This window comes from Antechinus flavipes, chromosome 6 (assembly GCF_016432865.1).
Source record: "Antechinus flavipes isolate AdamAnt ecotype Samford, QLD, Australia chromosome 6, AdamAnt_v2, whole genome shotgun sequence".
Classification (NCBI taxonomy): domain Eukaryota; kingdom Metazoa; phylum Chordata; class Mammalia; order Dasyuromorphia; family Dasyuridae; genus Antechinus; species Antechinus flavipes.
Genome location: NC_067403.1, coordinates 101,601,285 through 101,620,119, shown reverse-complemented (window position 1 = coordinate 101,620,119; position 18,835 = coordinate 101,601,285). Strand labels below are relative to the sequence as shown.

Below are 18,835 nucleotides of genomic sequence, written 5' to 3'. Positions count from 1 at the left end.
GTCAAAAGCATATTTGTCACAAGTATTTGTTTTATGTATATATATAAATTTTATATATAGACTTATACATATACATTTTGTGTGTGTATATTTGTATGTGTTTGTATATGTATATATGTTTATGTATGTATTTTGGGGAAGCTATACACATGTTTTTTAATTGACTTACTGACTCCAGGCCACAGGCCCTAAGTCCGTTTACCTTCTATAGAACTCTGGAGTGGGCGGGGCCTTTTTTCCCGGGCTCTAAATTCACGTGAGTAAGCGGGACTAAAGCACATTTGGGGGCGTGGCTTACGTTGCTCTCTTAGTGACCTGATAGGTGCAGGAGCTTCCGTTAACACCATGGAAACCGTTGAGTGGGCGGGGCCTTCTCCTTATATTGGCAATTGGAAGGGGTTTTGTAGAAAAAGAGTCGATAAGGCCGGCTTCCGATTGGTTGGACGGTAAGGCTCTTGACCTCGGAAGCAGTTGGCTTGGCACTCGGAGTAGGAGGCGGTTGCAAGGCGCCTGTGAGGCCGCCGCTTCCCTGGGCAAGTGGCAGGATGAGAGGCCGCAGGAAGCGCAAGTCCCGAGATGGGGCCGGGTCGCAGGTAGGCGCAGGGAAAAGTGGAGCCCGAGAGGAGCTCGGGGGCTCCGACGGCGGCTTTTAAGGACTGATTCCCTGCGTGAGACCGCGGGGCCGGATCGCGCGCTGGAACCCCGTAGCTCTCCCCGACACCCCTCTTTCACCTCCCCATCCCGAGCGAGGCCCGCTGAGTTGCCCGACCCCTGGCTGGGGTAGTGGGGGGACGGGCTTGGGGGCTTATCTCCTGCCCTGGTACCAGTGTCATGGGGCAATCTCCGTCCCTTGATCTCAAGAGGATTCCTTGTTTGCGAAAGCTCCCTGAGGCCCCTTCGGGCTCTGGAATTCGATGACTGCCCGCTACGGGTCACAGAGCGCAGCTAAGAGTCGAGAAGTGCCGCGTTCAAATGCAGCTTCAGATACTTCACGGATGTGTGACGCCGGGCTAGTCATTTTATCGTAGTTTGCACGGGTTTCCTCTATTGTAAAATAGTGACCAATAATAGCTTCTACACTTAGGGTTGTTGTGAGCATCAAATGAGATCACAATTATAAAGCATTAAGCCCCATAGAAATATTGGTTGCTTCTCTTAGTCAAATCCCACTTTAGACCCTAGCCTTGTCACCCTGGGTATATCACTTAACCTTTGACTCAACGTTCTCTTATGTAAAATGGGAATAATAGCTCCTCAGTTTCTCAGGATGTAAAGAGTGAATGAGATCATTATAAAGCACCAAACCCTAGTGAGAGCTGTATACATGTTAGTTGTTATCGTCGTTATTTATTTCGAACCTCAGTCACTTCCTAGCCGTGTGACCTTGAATGAGTCACTTCTACTCGGCTACCACTTTTTGCACATCTCTAAAATGAGGAATTTGTTTTCAGTGGCCTTCTAGCCATAAATTGACCACTAGGTGGTGCAAAGAGATGGAAACTTGAAGGAAGGCCTAAGAAATCCCAATCTTGTTTCAGGCACTTTTTACAAACAGTGTGCCTTTGGACAAGTTTCTTTTTAAAATTTTAATCTCCTTTCTTCAGTTTTCTGATCTGTAAACTGGGGATAATAGCGCCAACTTCACAGGGATGTTGCCAGGATCACGTGAGATAATAACTGCAAAGTATCAGTCACATAGTAAGTGTTATATTCTCATTTAAATTACTTAACTTTTGTGAACCTCAATTTACTCCTTAGTAAAATGAGAAGAGTGGATTAGATGCTTCTGAAGGCCCTTCCAGCCCTAAATATATGAATCTGTTATTTTTATCTGAATCCCCATTGAGTTTTCTAGAACAACTGAGGGAGGGATAGAAATTCATTCAATAAATAAACATTTATTAGTTTGTTTTCAGGTGTCTCTAGTGATACTTCACATGGCTATCAAAAGTTTTCCAAAAGCACTGATCTGGCCATGTTACTCCTCTGTTCAAAAACACCTGTGACATATACTCATTGCCCCCAGGATAAAATACAGTTTGGTATTAAAGCCCTTCACAATTTAGTTTAAGCTCATCTTTCCAGCTTTTTACATAATACTCCCCAGTACTTATGATGTCAGTGAAACAAGTCTGCTTGCTGTTTCTTAGATGCAGTGTCACCTCTTCTTGCTGTCCTTTTTCTACAAGGGAACACTATTCTGAAGAATAGGTTTCTCACCTCCACATCCCTAGTCTCCTTCAAAGTTCAGTTCAAGCCTCACGTTTACATGAGTGTTTTCCTGATATGCCACTCGCCCCCAGCTACTAGTCTCTGTATTATAGTTGTTTTGTACTTATTTTTATAAATATGCCTGTTGTTTCTCCTGATAGAAAATATGCTTTTTTTATGCTAGAGCCCTTTTTTGGTGTGTCTTCAGGACCTAGCACAATGCTTAGCACATCTTAAGTGCTTCATAAGTGCTTGACTATAATACCTCTTCTGCAATGCATTGTGATAGGACAAAAAACTGTACTTGCCCTCCAGGAGTTTGAAGGCTTCCAACTATGACATCTTAGAATTTAGATTCTCAAATCCTAGAGGTTTGGAAAGGATCTTGATCTCAGAGACCATTTATTTCAACTTAAACCTGAACATTTTTGACAAGAGTTCATGCACCTTTGATTGAAAACTCCCTAGAGATTAGGAGTCCTCTGGAGACCACCCTTCAGAAAGTTGTATCAAATCTTCCTTGGAAGAGAGATTGGCTCCAGAAAATAGAGTTTTAGGAACAGTGGGTTGAAGTTGTAGTGAGGCAAATTTACACTTGATAGGAGAAACTTCCTAATGTGGCCTTTTCTCAGTCCTCATTCTTTTCTCAACCTGTCTGTGCAATCTTTGGTGCTATGGATCATTCTCTTTTTCTTAATACTTCTCTAGGTTTTCGTGATATTGCTCTTTCCTGCTTCTCTTACCTGTCTGACTCCTCCTCAGTCTCCTTTGCTGAATCTTCATCCAAGCCATCCCCCTTAACTGTGAGTGTTCTTTGTCCTGACCCTCTTCTCTCTATCCTCTAGGTTGTTTTCACTTGGTGATTTTATTAGCTTCTGTAAATTTGGTTATTTCTTGCAAATGATTCTCAATTCTCTAACCCTAATCTTTCTTTTGACTTCTGTCATGTCTCTAATACCTTTTGGACAACTTGAACTTGCCTGTTCCATAGGCATGTAAAACTCTCCTCATCCAATGTTAATTTTCATTTGTCTTGTTCTATGCATTTACTTTGTTGTAGTCAGGGTATATGTTGTTTTCCTGTTTAGTTAACAGTCATTTGTCTTAACAAATATTTTCTGTGTATTGTTCTAAGCATTCGGATTACCCCGAAAGCCCCTACCCTCAAAATAGTTTACCTTCTAATTGGGAAATCTGCTTAATTTGCATTCATTCATGTCTTTCCAGGATTCTCCATTTTTTATGTTATTGTTTCTTTATATTAATTAGATTAGATAATGCATTTTATATATACATAGATATAGATTTCAACATTGATTTTTGTAAAATTGAGTTCCAATTATTTTCTCTCCCTCTTACTTTCCCCTTCCCCAATACAACAAGCAATCTGATATAGATTATACATATACAATCAAATACATATACAATTACAAAAATGTAATTTTAAAGCACTTGGTATGTGCCTGGCAATGTAGTAAGGAGCACCAGGAATCCTGTTATGCTGCAGTTTGTTTTACCATTCCCATCAATGGCCATCTGCTTTGTTTACAATTCTCTTTGCACAGAGTACTCCTAAAATATTTTGATATAAATGGATCTTTTAGTTATTATATTCACATATTTTCAAATTGCTTTCCAAAATGATTGGATTTACAGCTCCATCAACAATACATTAATATACCTGCTGACAATTTTTAAATGTCTTTGCCAGTTTGCTGGTTGTGAAGTTGAAACCTCTGGGTTTTTTAATTTGCATTTATCTTATCAGGGATTTGGATATTATTTAAATGTTAGCTAATTATTGTAATTCTTTGGAGAATGGTGTGATCTTAATCTTTGACTGTCTATTGGGGTTAAGTTCTTGTTGTTATATTTTTGTTAATTGTCTATATTATATAATATTGGATTTCAGGTCTTATCTGAAAATTTTGATGCAAAGGTTTTTTCCCTCCCAATTAATCACTTCCCCTTTTATAATAGTTGCTTTACTTTTGTTGATGCAAAAGATGTGACAGGGCAGATATGTTTTGTCTCTCTGTAAAAGAAAACTATTACTGACATAAATCAGGTAAATCAGGTAAGGTTCTTTGATGAAAGATGTTATTGTGTCAAGACTCCTTTAGCAGTCTGAGGAAATTTAGACTCTCCTCAGAACTATATTTTTAAATGTATAGAATTAAATAGATAAGTCATAAAGGAAAATATTGAATTTCAATTATTACAATATTATTTTTAGGTTCACAGACACCAAGTTAAGAAATCCTATTTTATGTTCTCTTTGCCTTTATCTACTTCTACCATCTCTTCCTCCCACCCTCCAGTAATGCATATGTGCTAATATTTGTATACATTTTTTTTTCTGTAGTCATAGGACAATAGTTAGAAGGTAGTTGTGAATGACTACCTCAGAAATAGTTCCAGGAAGGATTCAGAAGAAAAGCTTCTGCTGCCTCCTTGATTCATGTCATCTCTCTTAGCAGCACCTTTGAGCCATGATTAAATATGAAATCTATTCACATAAACCCCTTTGTAATACACAACTAAATAATCAGAGGGTCCCTCCTTTATTCTCTTTGCTTTTTTTATTGCCTTTCTCTTTTCTGTGTTTTCTGTTATTGTTTTCTATTGATCTTAATAAAGCGTAAACCTTTCAGATATTGTCTCTCCTTTCTTTTTATTCTCCACTAGCAAATAAGTCACTTCCCTGCTCATTCCCATGCCTCCAAAAGTTCGAAATTTTACTCTAAATTTTGTTTACCAAAAAAAAAATTGGTATATATTTTAGAAAAGAACCTCTTCAATTTCTTTTCCACCATTCAAATTTTTGATAACCCAACTTTCACTCTCATCAATACCACTGCTCTTAAAAGTTACCAATCACTTCTAATTGCAGCCTTTTCCCCTATTGTTTATTCCTCTTGATCTTATCTCCTTTGTCTACTTCCCTTATTGCCGAAACATTTTCTTCCCTTGTAGACTCCCCTGGAGTATGCCATTCTTCCCCTTAGTGGTATCTCCTCCAATTGTTTACCAATTGTGTTTACCAAAAAAAAAAAAAAAACTAGTTTTGCCATACCCAGAAAAGGGATGGGAGTCTTTGGTATTTAGGGGAAGTTCTAATTATTGTCTGAGAATTTATATCTTTTTTATGCCAATTTGCAGAGTAAGAAGTCAAAATATAGTAAGAAGAAAGGAACTACCCGGGCAGATGTCTCAGATGATATTCGACAAGAAGTGGAAAATCTCTATAAGCTCTCAATGCCTGAAGATTTCTATCACTTTTGGAAGTTCTGTGAAGAACTTGATCCTGAAAAACCAGCTGGTAAGAAGCTTCAGAAATCCTTCTTAATGGAGGAGATACCACTAAGGGGAAGAATGGCATACTCCAGGGGAGTCTACAAGGGAAGAAAATGTTTCGGCGATAAGATCAAGAGGAATAAACAATGGGGGAAAGGCTGCAATTAGAAGTGATTGGTAACTTTTAAGAGCAGTGGTATTGATGAGAGTGAAAGTTGGGTTATCAAAAATTTGAATGGTGGAAAAGAAATTGAAGAGGTTCTTTTCTAAAATATATAGAGATCTGACTGAAATTTATAAGAATTCAAGCCATTCTCCAATTGATAAATGGTCAAAGGATGTGAACAGACAATTTTCAGATGAAGAAAGCAAAACCATTTCTAATCATATGAGGTGCTCTAAATCACTGTTGATCAGAGAAATGCAAATTAGGACAACTCTAAGATACCACTACACACCTGTCAGATTGGCTAAGATGACAGGAAAAGACAAGGATGAATGTTAGAGGGGATGTGGGAAAACTGGGACACTGATACATTGTTGGTGGAACTGCGAACGGATCCAACCATTCTGGAGAACAAATTGGAACTATGCTGAAAAAGTTATCAAACTGTACTTACCCTTTGATCCAGCAGTGTTTCTACTGGGTTTATGTCCCAAAGAGATCTTAAAGGAGGGAAAGGGACCCACATGTGCAAAAAATGTTTGTGCCAGCCCTTTTTGTAGTGGCTAGAAACTGGAAACTGAATGGATGCCCATCAATTGGAGAATGGCTGAATAAATTATGGTATATGAATTTATGGAATATTATTGTTCTATAAGAAGCGACCAGCAGGATGATTTCAGAGAGGCATCGAGAGACTTACATGAACTGATGCAAAATGAAATGAGGACCAGGAGATCATTGTACACAACAACATCAATGTTATACAATGATCAATTCTGAGGAATGTGGCTCTTTTCAATAATGAGGTGATTCAGACCAGTTCCAATGGTCTTGTGACGAAGAGAGCCATCTACACCCAGAGAGAAGTCTGGGAGTTGAGTGGTGACCACAACATAACATTCTCTTTTTGTTGTTGTTCGCTTGCATTTTGTTTTCTTACTTACTTTCTTTGATCTGATTTTCCTTGTGCAACAAGAGAATTGTGTAAATATGTTTTATACATATTGTATATAACATACATTTTAACATTTTTAATATTGGATTGCCTGCCATCTAGGGGAGGGAGTGGGGGGAAGGAGGAGAAAATCTAAAACACAAGGCTATGCCAGGGTCAATGTTGTCAAATTATCTGTGCATATGTTTTGAAAATAAGCTTTAAAAACGGGGGAAAAAATTGAAGAGATAGTTAACAATTTATCTTAGAAGGGTAGCACAGTGACTTAAACAAAATAGTTCCTTGATAAATATCTGAATTGAATTGACAATCTTCACATGCCCCAGAAAGACCAGTTTCATATTGAAAACTTTGACATTTTTTTGTAAGATTATTACTTAGAAGTACACAGTTAGACAGAAAATATTGTCAACTCTGCCTTCCTACCAGAAATTTTCCCTCTGCATTTAATTTCATTTACAGATGCACTATTAACGAACCTTGGACTCCAACTTGTTGGTCCTTTTGATATCCTTTCTGGAAAACACAAAGTGGAAAACAAATCAACAGACCTAAATTTTAACCTTCACTGGAGGTTTTACTATGATCCTCCTGAGTTCCAGACTATTATTACTGGAGATGACAAAACTCAGTTTCACATGGGATATTACAGGTAAGAAACTTGGTCTTCTCCCTTCTGCTCAGAAAGCAACTTGTGTCTCTACTCTGTCAGCAGGTACATGACTAACCCAAGGTCTTCTGAACAACAAAATTTTATGATTCAGTGAATGACACATTTTCCTGTTTTTCTGATCATTGCAAGAAATATTATGGGCATCTCAAATGTTTTTTGTATTTAACAGAGACTCACCTGATGAACTTCCTGTATATGTTGGTGTAAATGAGGCAAAGATAAATTGTACAATTGTTCAAAATGGAGACAATGTATTTGCTGCAGTCAAGTAAGATTTAGTACTTTTTTTTTCCTCTGTGTTCTGTGATTGACAGTAATTTCATCTACTTACCTTGGAGTACTGGGGGAAAAGATAGAAAATTTAAAAAATCAATTTGTTCTTTCATTATCAATAAAATATTTGGTTGAAGGAAAACTGGGGTTTTCATTGTGACCTGTTGTCCTATTGCCCTTGTTGCCCTCACCTCTGTATTAGAACAGAAATACTGAATTTTCAATTTTGATATGATTTATGGACATTATTAGATATCCAAAGACAAATCTAGACTATTTGTCAGACTAGAATAAAATATTTTTTATTTAAGTTTCAATTTCTTTTGAATGTTATTCAGATGGTTTTATGATTTTATCATGTTTAGTGATAACAGTATTGTAATCAAACTATTTCTCAGTGATGTTACAATTTACCTAAAGATAATTTAGTTACAGAGAGGAAAAGAAAAATTTTGTACATGTGCTATCTGATATTTTATTATTATCTTAGCTTTATTTAATTACTTTTTTCCAAGTAACTAGCATTTATTTTCTCTCCACCTTGCAATTGAGAGGAAAAAAAGAAAAAAAAAAAGAAAACCTTTTAACAGCTATTCATAGTAAAAAAAAAAAAAATTCTCACATTGGTTGTTTTGAAAAATATGTATCATTTGGCATATTTAGTCTGTTGCCTCTGAGGAGGTATTTTGCCTCATCATCAGTACTGTGGAATCATGGTTGTCCTTTGCTTTGATAAGAATTCTTAAGTCTTTAAAAATTGTTCATTGTTACAATGCTGCCATAGTATAAATTATTTTCTTGACTGTTCATTTTACTCTGCATCAGTTCCTGCAAGTCTTTCAGGTTTCTCTAAAACTGTCCCTCAATTTCTTAAGGCACAGTAATCTTAGATTACCTTCACATACCATAATTTGTTCAATCTTTCCCCAATTGATAGGCTCCCTTTAATTTCCATTTTTTTCCCCTACCACAAACTTTTTTTTTTTTTTAAAGAGTTCCTAAAGATAGATTTGTACAATATGGAACTTCTTCTTTATTTGTTCTTTGGGATTTAGGCCCAGTAGTTGTATCTCTGGGTCAAAAGGTATACATAGTTTAGTAACTGATTGGACATAAAATCGGATTGGTTGGATCAGGTCACAGCTCCAGTGTTGCATTTCAGTGTGCCTTTTTTTTCACAAAACCCCTCCCAACATTTATCATGTTTTTGTCAACTTTTCTAAAATGAGGGCTATACAGTGGAAACTCAGTTGCTTCTTTTTGCATTTCTCTTAATTATTAGTAGTATGGAATTTTTTTTCATACTGTTGTTATTGATAGCTTGTATTTCTTCCCTTGAGAACTCCCTCTAAATACCCCTTGACTGTTTTATCAATTTGTAAATGTTTCTAGGAGCAGCTAGGTGGTGTAATGGATAGCACTCTGGGCCTGGGCTCAGAATTCCTTCTCCAGCTCATTTTGCAATTGAGGAAAACTGAGGCAGACAGGGTTAAGTGATTTGCCCAGGGCCATACGGTAAGTGTTTGGGGCTACATTTGAACTAGAGTCTTCTTGCTTTCATTCCACTGTGGCACTCATTCTACTGTACCACCAAGCTGCCCTTTTTTAAAAAGCTTTTTTTTTTTTTTAAAGGAGCTATTAAAATTATGGAGATAAAAGGGTTAGACATTTAGCCTCAGAAACTGGGATAATTTGATTTTTCTTTAAGCATGAAGATCTTTTTATCAAGGTAATATTGGTCAGTTCATACATGACTGAACAAAAGGTTCAAACTTGGAATCTTGTCTCCTCTGTCTTTCTCATCCTCCACATTCAAAACTGTTAAATCATTTCTATCATCACAATCTTCTGTCCCTCATCACTTCTCCACCTGGATTATCACCATACCTTCCTGTGGATCTCTCAGCCTACAGTCTCTGCTCTCTCAAATCCTCTTAATATGCAGGTTGCCAAATCGGTATTCCTCAAACTGATCTGTGTTATTCTCATCAGTCTCCTCGTTCTCCATTCCATATTTCCTATTCACTCTTCAGTAGCTTATCATATCTAGCATTAAAAAATCAAATTTTTAGCCAAAATTACAAAACTCATCCTTATTTAACTTTCACCCTTATTTCTAGTTAAACCTGCTGGTTAGCTTTTCTCTTCACACGTTCAGTCTTCCCCACTTTTTCACAAGGTATCTCTCATGTATAGACGCATCTCTTCATCTTAGAATCTCTCCCTTCCTCCAAGACATACTTTAAGTTCCACCTCCTTTATGAGATATATATTTTTTAATTACATGTTGTTTCTCTCCATCTTAGTCTCCAATTTGTATCTTTGTTGTCTTGTAATTAGTAGGTGCTCAATGAATTAAAAATTTATAATTACTCTATTTGTTCTCTAATATAGAGTATAAACATATTATTTATTCCTCCTTCTAAACTGTCACTGAACTATCTTTCAGAGTGAACTTTATAAGCATAAATATTTCTTGTAAATATTTTAAATTTCCTTATGACTTGGAATATTAATGAAATCTTCCCTTTCTGTTTTCAGATTATTTTTGGTGAAAAAAATTAAGGAGGAAACAGATAAAAAGAAAACTGATCTTTTGAAGAACATAGATGAAAAACTAACAGAAGCAGCCAGAAAGCAGGGTTTTTCCTTGGAACAAAAAAGCATGAGCATGAAACAGAGAGATAAAAAAGTATGAATTAAATCTGTTCAACTGATCCTTGGGTAGAAACTTGTGTTGCTTTCTTCCCACTCTCCTTTCCTATCTCTATCCTAAAGAAAACTGGATACTGTTATGTTTGGGGGCTGCCTGTTCATGTCATTGACCAGAAGGGAACACAAGACTGAGTAGCTTTGTGAGGTTGTTAAATTTGTTATCTTAAAGCCTTACCTCAGAAGGGAGATGCTTCTCATGGATTCTTCTTTATTTGAGAAGAACCACGAAGTTTGGGATGGGGTGGAGTTTTGTGCGATTGAGTGTTCTAACACTGACTTTAAGTAAGGAAGTTCTTTACCATTTGCACAAGCCATTAGTTTTGTTTTGAAGAATGATGCTGAAACTATTCTTTCTCCTGTGTTACTCTTAAAAATAATTCACCTCCTTTTTCCTCAGGATTAGTGACAGCTTATTTCCTTTGAATGTCTTTTCTGATGCACACTATATAAGCATCTCTTTTCTAAGTAATATATATTGCTCAATGTTGTTTCATTAGTAAACTCATTCTGATTTTTAACAGAAATATTAGCTTCAGGCAACCAGAAAGACTTTGCTATTTTGGAGAAAATTAAGATTATCAGAGATGGGGTTATTTATGCTATTTAGGAATATGAAATATCTTGTTTATTATTCTCTTACCACAGTGACTAGATAACTCATTTGTAGAGGCCAGGCAAGATAAAATAGTTTATTTTTAAATTGTATATAATTGTACCTTCTTAATCCATTGAAACTATCCTAAATCTACTTCATTCTATCCCTTAACATTTCATCTACAAGGGTGGTGTTCTGGTAGCAGTAGTATGTGGCTACTCCTACTCTGATGAAAAAAGTTATGTATCAGCTCTCTGTTTTATCTTCAGACTTTTTTTTTTCTAACATACTCTTTTTAATAAGATTTCTTACAGTCAAAATTGTTTCAGAATTAATAATGATGGGATTTGAATTTGTGGAACATCATGGTAAAAACCCAATGATTTATCATAACTTCTCATCATAATAATGGAAGGAGAGAGACAATGTGACTGAAGATGGTACTTGAGGTAATAGGCATAAGTAGGAAAAATTGTTAGATTTGTTAATTGCCATCCAACTGACACTTAGGAAATCCACTGTAGTCATTCATTTCAATTGAGAAAGCTGTTTGTTGTATTTACTAACCGCTAGAATGAAAATAATAAGCACATCACCTAAATTGGTGAATTTTCTCTTAACTGAAAATAGACATTTTGGTACAGGGGAAAAAGACCTAGTATTTCAACTGTCCCATTTACTATGTGACTTTTGAGTTGTGAATTTAGATTTTTCATCTGTTAATGAATAGATTAGATTAGGTGAACTCTCGAAGTCTTGTCTAACAGTACTATTTTATTTACTAGCAGAAAACCAGAATAACATCTTTCAGAATAACAAAGAATAAACAAATCATTTCCAATTATTAGTGAAGTTAATAATATGGCAAAAATACCTTGATAAGAAGGCATCAATTTTGCCATGTTCTCTTCTGCTTATGTTGCCATTAATGAACTTTTCTGCTTTGGCTCACCCACTACTCTCTAGCCACTATTTATGCTTCTGGGAAGATAACAGATTCTTATTCCATTCTCTTTTAGATACACTTTTGAGTTGACCTAAGAGAAGTGTTAGGTAACATAGTTTATCTGCTTCCTCTTCAGTAAGGAATATTTTCCTTCTATAACTTTTTAGTGGCCCAGGGAAGGGATAAGAGGAGATTAAATCCCATAAAGTCTTATATAAGTTTTTTAAAACTTTTATCTAAATCACAGCTATAATGCTATTATTGGCCTGCTATCTGATTCAAATTTGGGGTAGGAACACGAGCATTGGCCATGCGGGTAAGTTGTCTTTTTTTGTTTGGTTTTTTTCCCCCTTTGGTTGATAGTTTGTTCAGTGAATTACAAGCATTAGGCTTGTAAGTATTTGGGGTGCATTGTCTAGTAAGTGTAGACAAAAGTATTAAGTTCAGAAAAAAATAAGTATTATGCTGGAATTTAGGGACACTTAAGGAAACAGCAGTATATTTTTATCATTAGAAAATATATGATTGGTACTCATTTATACCTAGCTTTTAATTTGCATAATAGCAATTTATACTCTAAAAGTACATATAATTATTTGAAAAAAAGACCATCCCCCCTTAGAAAGAAGCTAATTATTACTAATTATGATAATATATAATTATAAATACAACAATATGCATGGCACTTTGAAAGATTATAGTCTTAAAGTATGTTTGATCAAACTTGTAATAGACTCAGAGAAGTTTGGAGAAATGTCAAGAAAGGGATAGCAACTTTGGAAAAGTTTAGGTTTGGAAATTTGATGATGACTCGAGGAGACAGGATAATATGAGAAGGGTTGAGGAATCTCTGTAAAAGTCATGAGACAGTGAAATAACAGAGTAAGGCAAGAGAGTTGGAGGGGAAATGGTACAAGAAGGAAGAACGTATTCTATCGCTGGGCTATAATTTAAAAGTCTTCTTTCTTTTCTTTCCATTCTTCCCCTTCCCCAAATCCAATAAAATATTACTTTGGTAATAGCCTTTCACCTTATACAATTCACAAGGTATTAATTATACAGAAATACATTTGCCTCAAAAAAGAACTTGAGACAAGACTGAAAATTTAGTGGATCTTTAAAGAAAGTAAAAGATCTTAATTGTTTTTTCTTGGATTTCTGTTAAGTGAAATTTAAAGTAGTTAAAGCAGATGATTTAAGAAATAGGATAGTGCCCTGAGGAGTTACAAATAGGGAGAAGAGGATGAAGAAGAGCTAAACTTCATTCTTAAGCTGTAGCTTATCAAATAAGGATATTCTGGGTGAGGAATGGTATATTTTTAAATGTTTAAATCTTTAATAATTGCAATATTGTTTCTTTAAGTCTCCTCATTTTGGCATTTTGAGAGCTCAGATTTTCCAAATAAAGTTTATTTGGTCCTTTCCTTCATTCCTTTCTTCCCTTCCTTTCTAAAATTTCTTCTTTCAGATCTAAGTCTGTATCACTTGAAAGAAAAATACTTTGACATTCTAGAAGTTCTAGAGATGTACTCTCTTCCCCTCCAACAACAAATCTTTTGGCTCTCAGGGACAAACATGGTATAGATTTATGAATGATCAGCATGTTGATTAATAAACTAGTTGCTTTGCTATTTTATTCACACATTCAACATTTAACTAGGTTTGTTTGGAAGAAAATTTTTGCATATAGTCCTTTTTCCCAAGGAGCCATGGTCATACATGGTCAGAAATATTTGAGTTCTTTCTATCAGGATTAATTTGAACCTTTTTTTCTCTTTGTTTTAGGTAGTGACAAAGACTTTTCACAGTGCAGGCCTGGTTGTCCCTATAGATAAAAATGATGTTGGATACAGAGACCTCCCTGAAACAGATGGTAATATAAATGTGTGTCATATGTTGTCTAAATGTCTTAATTGGTAAAGTTTGGTAATTTGTCAAGAAATATTGATACAGGAAGGATTTGTGAGATTGTTAGTGTGGAGCATTCCTTTCACCTAGGGAAATCCCAAGTGAAATAATCTGGGGAAAAAAGGAGACAAACATATATTAAGCATCTTCTATGTGCTAGGCATACACTGTGATAAGTGCTTTATAGGTATCTCATTTGGTCTTTTGGGAGATTGATACTATTCTTTTTACGGTTGAAGAAATTGAGGCAGACAAGTTAAGTGACTTATCCTGGATTACATTACACAACTAGAAAATGCCTGGATCTGGATTTGAACTCGGGTCCAAGTAAATAGTTGGATAATTTTGTTGCTTTTTTCTTGGTCCTCCCTGGTTTTTCCACTGTTTGTATAAAACAATGGTTTCATAGAGAAAGACAGAATAGTTTTGACAGATGTGAAACATGGTCAGTTGTTTTAAAAAGATCCAGTCTTTGTGGTTTAACATATCTCATCATTTTTCCCCACTCTGCTCCCCTATTCTTTTGGGTTTCTTCCAGATTTCTCCTCCTATCAGAACTAGAATCCTTATTCTTTCCAGCAGGTACCTTTTAGTAGCCCTAGGTTTAAATCTTCAACAAAGACAGAGTAGTGTGCTCCAAAATAGTACTAAAATGGAAATTATGTGACATGTTGATGTGGGGAAAGTCTATACTAGTCTTAGAGGTAGAGTTTTAGGTTTTTCACTACTTATTTTGAATAAGATCACAGGATCTCTGAGCCAAACTCTTCTCCTTATGAGGTGGTATGGTTTGTAAATTGTAACATCATAGTAGATATGTTATTACCTCAGTGCTCCTTTATCCTGTCACACTCTGTATGAGGCCTTCACCAACAGTCAGATTTTACCCCAGTGGACCTCCAAGCCTGTTGCTACTGCTGTGTCTCTATCCCATAAGGATAAAGAAAGGAAAAGAGGGTGTAAAAATGATTTCAGGAACTACATTCTGTCTAGAACCTCTCAAAAATTCCTAATTAGGAGATAGTAGTTGACAGTAGGTCCCTTCAAAATCTAACTCTGTTCTTTACATATATGACCTAAGTGACTTAACTGGTGGTCTCGGTTTCATTTGTAAAATCAGAGTGGCTGATACTATAACAATTACGTTTTTAAAATTTGGATGTTCTTTAAAGGGAATGTTATTTCTAAATTCATTTGGAAGTTTATTAAATGTCATTTGGGATGGGTGTGTGTGTGTTGGAAGTTTTTTTCTCATTTGGTAGTAAACTGAAGAGAGGTTCCTTTAAATCATAAGGGCTGCCAAAAAAAAAAAAAATACCAATATTGTCCAAGTCTTTAGTTAGAAAACTTTCCGTTATTTCTTCCCTGTTCTATTAGTGGTTTAGTAATTAACTGTACTGTGTCTTTTCAAGGCCCCTATCTTCTAGAAACTGGCTAAGTAATAATTACAGAGCATATACAGTAAAGTAGAAATGAAATATTTGGCCTTCACCTGGAAGAAAATGGATCTGTCTGTCCAGGTCTTCCAAAAATGTGGAAAGTGAAGAGAATGCTTGGGCAAGAGCCTTATTAAGAGGCTTTGATTTTAGAAAAAGTTTGAATCATTTAAATGTCTCTGCATTTTACACATGAAAATGGACACTAAAATTACAATTATATAGAATAGGTAATCATGTGAAGTAGTTCCCCATTTGCCATTTTTCCCATTTGTCATTATGCCCCATTTTATATCTGAGGAAGATGAAAGGACTTGTGTGTGAACACAAGTTAGAACCAGTGGCTTCAATCCATATCTTTTCACTATACCATGAAAGTTGCTTGATATTTTCCAGAGTTCCAGTCTAGCCTCAAGACACACTACTGGCTGTGTGACCTTGGGCAAGTCACTCAACTCTGTTGGCCTCAAGAATATGGCAGGTCACTTCAGTATCATTGCCAAGAAAGTCCCAAATTGGATCGTGAAAAGTCAGGCACAATTAAACAAAACATGGCTTAACTGCCTTAACATGGCCTTAGGCCATGTTAAGAATTGCTATATCTTAAACATAAGGTTTAACCTTATAATTTTTCTCTCCTGCTATATCATGAAGTAGCTCTGTGAAAAGCTTTGCTACTGAAATCAAAGCCAGTGAAATGTACTTTAGAAGGTAAAGGAGGTATCCTTTTTGTTTTGTACTTATATTAGAATCCTAAGTGAAAGCAGTGTTTGAACAGGAAGACTAAAAAGACGACATGCTAGGTTATATCATTACAAATAAAATACTAAATGTTCTACAGGTCTTTTTGCTACTGAGATGTTTCTTATAAAAATTTGTAACCTATCTATTAAATCAGATTGAAGATTTCAATTCTTAATTATGGTCTCATTTCAGCTAATCTTAAAATAATTTGCAAAATGATCGTTGAGGCTTCAAGCGATGAGCAGAGATTGAAAGCATTTGCCCCCATTCAGGAAATGGTGACTTTTGTTCAATTTGCTAATGATGAATGTGACTATGGAATGGGACTTGAGCTAGGAATTGACCTTTTTTGCTATGGCTCCCAGGTGAGTACTATATCAATACTGTGTCTTGTTTCTTCCCATATGAAATTTGTGTATATGTACTTTAGGGTAGGATGGCAATTCGGGTAGTTCTTTTTCTATTTTTATTTGAAATTCATTTGTATGCTAGCAAATGCATTATAGATTTGGGTAACTCATGGTGTTAAATATTGATAATTTTTCATAAAATTGCTTCCCAAAGACTTAGGACACTTAAGTTTGTAACTTTTAAATGCTTTTCATTAGCACATTAGGTTGTACTTGCCATTCATCTCACTGAGCATTTTAAGTCCTTATGATGTGATTCTTCATCATGGGGAAATGCTCTCCACTGCGGCCTGCTGCAAACTCTGTGGCCCAATAGTTAAGTATTAGGGAATTTCTAGAAGGGAAATAAATTTGACACTTGCCCAGAGTCACATAATGAATGAAGTATTATGTAATGTTTAAAACTAGATTTGAAGCCAACAAGGATCTGTGTTCAAATACTACTTTTGTGACCAGGTAGGGCAAGTCACTCAAGTGTTCTGGGATTCAGGGACTTTTTATGAAGTCCATTTCAGCCTTAATTTATCAAAGAAAGGTGATTATTTGTAGTCCAGTCTTCCTGACCCTGCAGTCTATCCTATCCCCCTGGCATATGTTACCTTATTAAAATCATGTTTGAAATACAAAAAGGTAAGGAATTAAGGAAAAAAAAAAACATCCTTTACACTGAGTTGTGATTAAGGAAATGCTGCTCTTCTGTGTTTCTAAGTTATACTGTAAGGGAGAAATGAAACACCAAGAGCCTCTTAAAAGTTCCTTGAGTAGTGTTATCCCAAGTCTTTGAATTCAAAGAGCCAAAGCAGAGCCGGGGAGAATTTTGCTGCATCAGTGTTGTATCAGGATGATAGAATAAAAGAGAGCCATTCAATCTTGTTATCTTGCCTAGTATGAGTGTTTACAAATCTTTCCTTTTCATAAAGCATTAAGAGCAAGCCTAAAAGAAACATTTTAAATTAAAAAATACAAAATTTTTAAAAATAGGAATTTTTATATTTTAGAACTTAATTTTCCGTTGTAATCGCAATGCTTTATGCATTAGAATTCAGTATATTCATGAATACACTTAAAACTTCATATTTTTTGTCTTTTTTAATAAAATGTTTTTGGTTACATTTTGAATTTGAAGTTGTCTTCCTCCTTCTCAAACTAGAGATCAGCATTTGATACATACATACCCCACCATACAATACATACTTCCATAATACCAATTTTCTCTAAAGGTGGACAAACTCTTCCCTTAGAAATCTTTTGTAGTTGATTTAAATTATCATATTTTTCAGAATAGCATAGTCATTCAGTTATTCTACAAACATTATTGCAGCATTTACTTTGCCTTATTTCATGAAAGTCTTTTCGTGTTTTTCTAACAACCAACATGATTTTCAATCTTGTTATTTTGAAAATCTATGGGAAAACAATTTGTATTATCATGGCTTTGATTTTGTTTAAATCAGTGGCGCCAAACTATCTAGAATTTTCGTAGGCCATGTTAACGTACGACACAAAAATTCATTTGTGGTATTTTAACTGGGAATGCTACACTCAGAATTTTTCAGGCAGCAAGTTTGACGCCTTTGGCCAAATTTTCTTCACTCAATATTCTGATGTAAAAATCTTGCTTTATGTACAAAATGAGTTTTCCCTTTACCATTTTCACTTACACTAGTGAATGAAGTTGCTTAACTTTTCTTTGTATGTTACACTTAATCAAATGCCAGTGGGGTTGTAATAAGTAACCAATCTGTTTTAGAATACCTAAAATGCCTTAAGAGGAAGGAAGCTTAGTTGTGCAGGGAGCATTTTCAACTCCTATTAACAGGTCTGTTTTCTCTTTGAATATGTTTTTATTTTTTATATTTTAATTTTCAGTATTTTCACAAAGTTATTGGTCAGCTTCTACCTCTTGCCTATAAGCTGTTGAAGAGGAATTTGTTTGCAGAGATCATTGAAGCTCATTTGGCCAACAGAAGCAAAGAAAATATAGATCAACTTGCAACATGAATATATAAATGATATAAAAGTGTTTGCTTTAAAAATGTTAAATGTAGACTAACTTTTGCAACATGACAAAAAGATGGTACAAAGAATGTTTATTTTTAAATGTTAAATGTTTGATGTTTGGAGCACTAAACTATTAAAGGGAGTTGGGGGGGTTGTTTTTTGTTTTTTTGAAAGAAAATTTGAAAGCTGTGATTAAATAAAGCTTATAAAAATTCAACAAGTGTTTTTTTTTTTTTAATATATATAAATAGTAAAAGGATTCCTTCAAGAATAGAAGAACAACCAATTAAAAAGCTTTCAAAAGATGATTTGCTAAGGGACTCGCCCTTCAAAGAAGGAAAATTTCTGAACAAGAACTTTCTCTCCCTCTCCCCCCCCCCCCCCCCCCCCCCCCCCCCGAAAAAATCAGACTGCTTGAAGGTTTACTTCCTGAAAGAAATCCATTGCCCTCCTGAAACAGCCAGTGGATTTCTGAGTCTCTCTCTTTATTGTTGGGGAGATTTTC

The 18,835-nt window shown here is 35.4% G+C and overlaps 1 protein-coding gene across 1 annotated transcript; it reads left to right on the top strand.

The window, feature by feature from the left end:
• The first annotated feature begins 458 nt into the window (after window positions 1-458).
• On the top strand, window positions 459-18,542 carry LOC127540950 (histone PARylation factor 1). The gene is made up of 8 exons (XM_051965962.1): window positions 459-593; window positions 5,374-5,533; window positions 7,092-7,281; window positions 7,472-7,570; window positions 10,117-10,267; window positions 13,617-13,704; window positions 16,112-16,284; window positions 18,199-18,542. The coding sequence occupies exons 1-8, from the start codon at window positions 546-548 to the stop codon at window positions 18,328-18,330; spliced, it is 1,041 nt and encodes a 346-aa protein (XP_051821922.1). The 5' UTR covers window positions 459-545; the 3' UTR covers window positions 18,331-18,542.
• The last annotated feature ends 293 nt before the right edge of the window (window positions 18,543-18,835 follow it).

Excerpts from the sequence above, each read along its gene's own strand:
- LOC127540950 (XM_051965962.1), top strand. The coding sequence starts at position 546 with ATGAGAGGCCGCAGGAAGCGCAAGTCCCGAGATGGGGCCGGGTCGCAG. Across the intron at positions 10,268-13,616 it reads TGAAACAGAGAGATAAAAAA|GTAGTGACAAAGACTTTTCA; the intron begins GTATGAATTAAA and ends TCTTTGTTTTAG. Across the intron at positions 16,285-18,198 it reads TTTTTTGCTATGGCTCCCAG|TATTTTCACAAAGTTATTGG; the intron begins GTGAGTACTATA and ends TTTAATTTTCAG.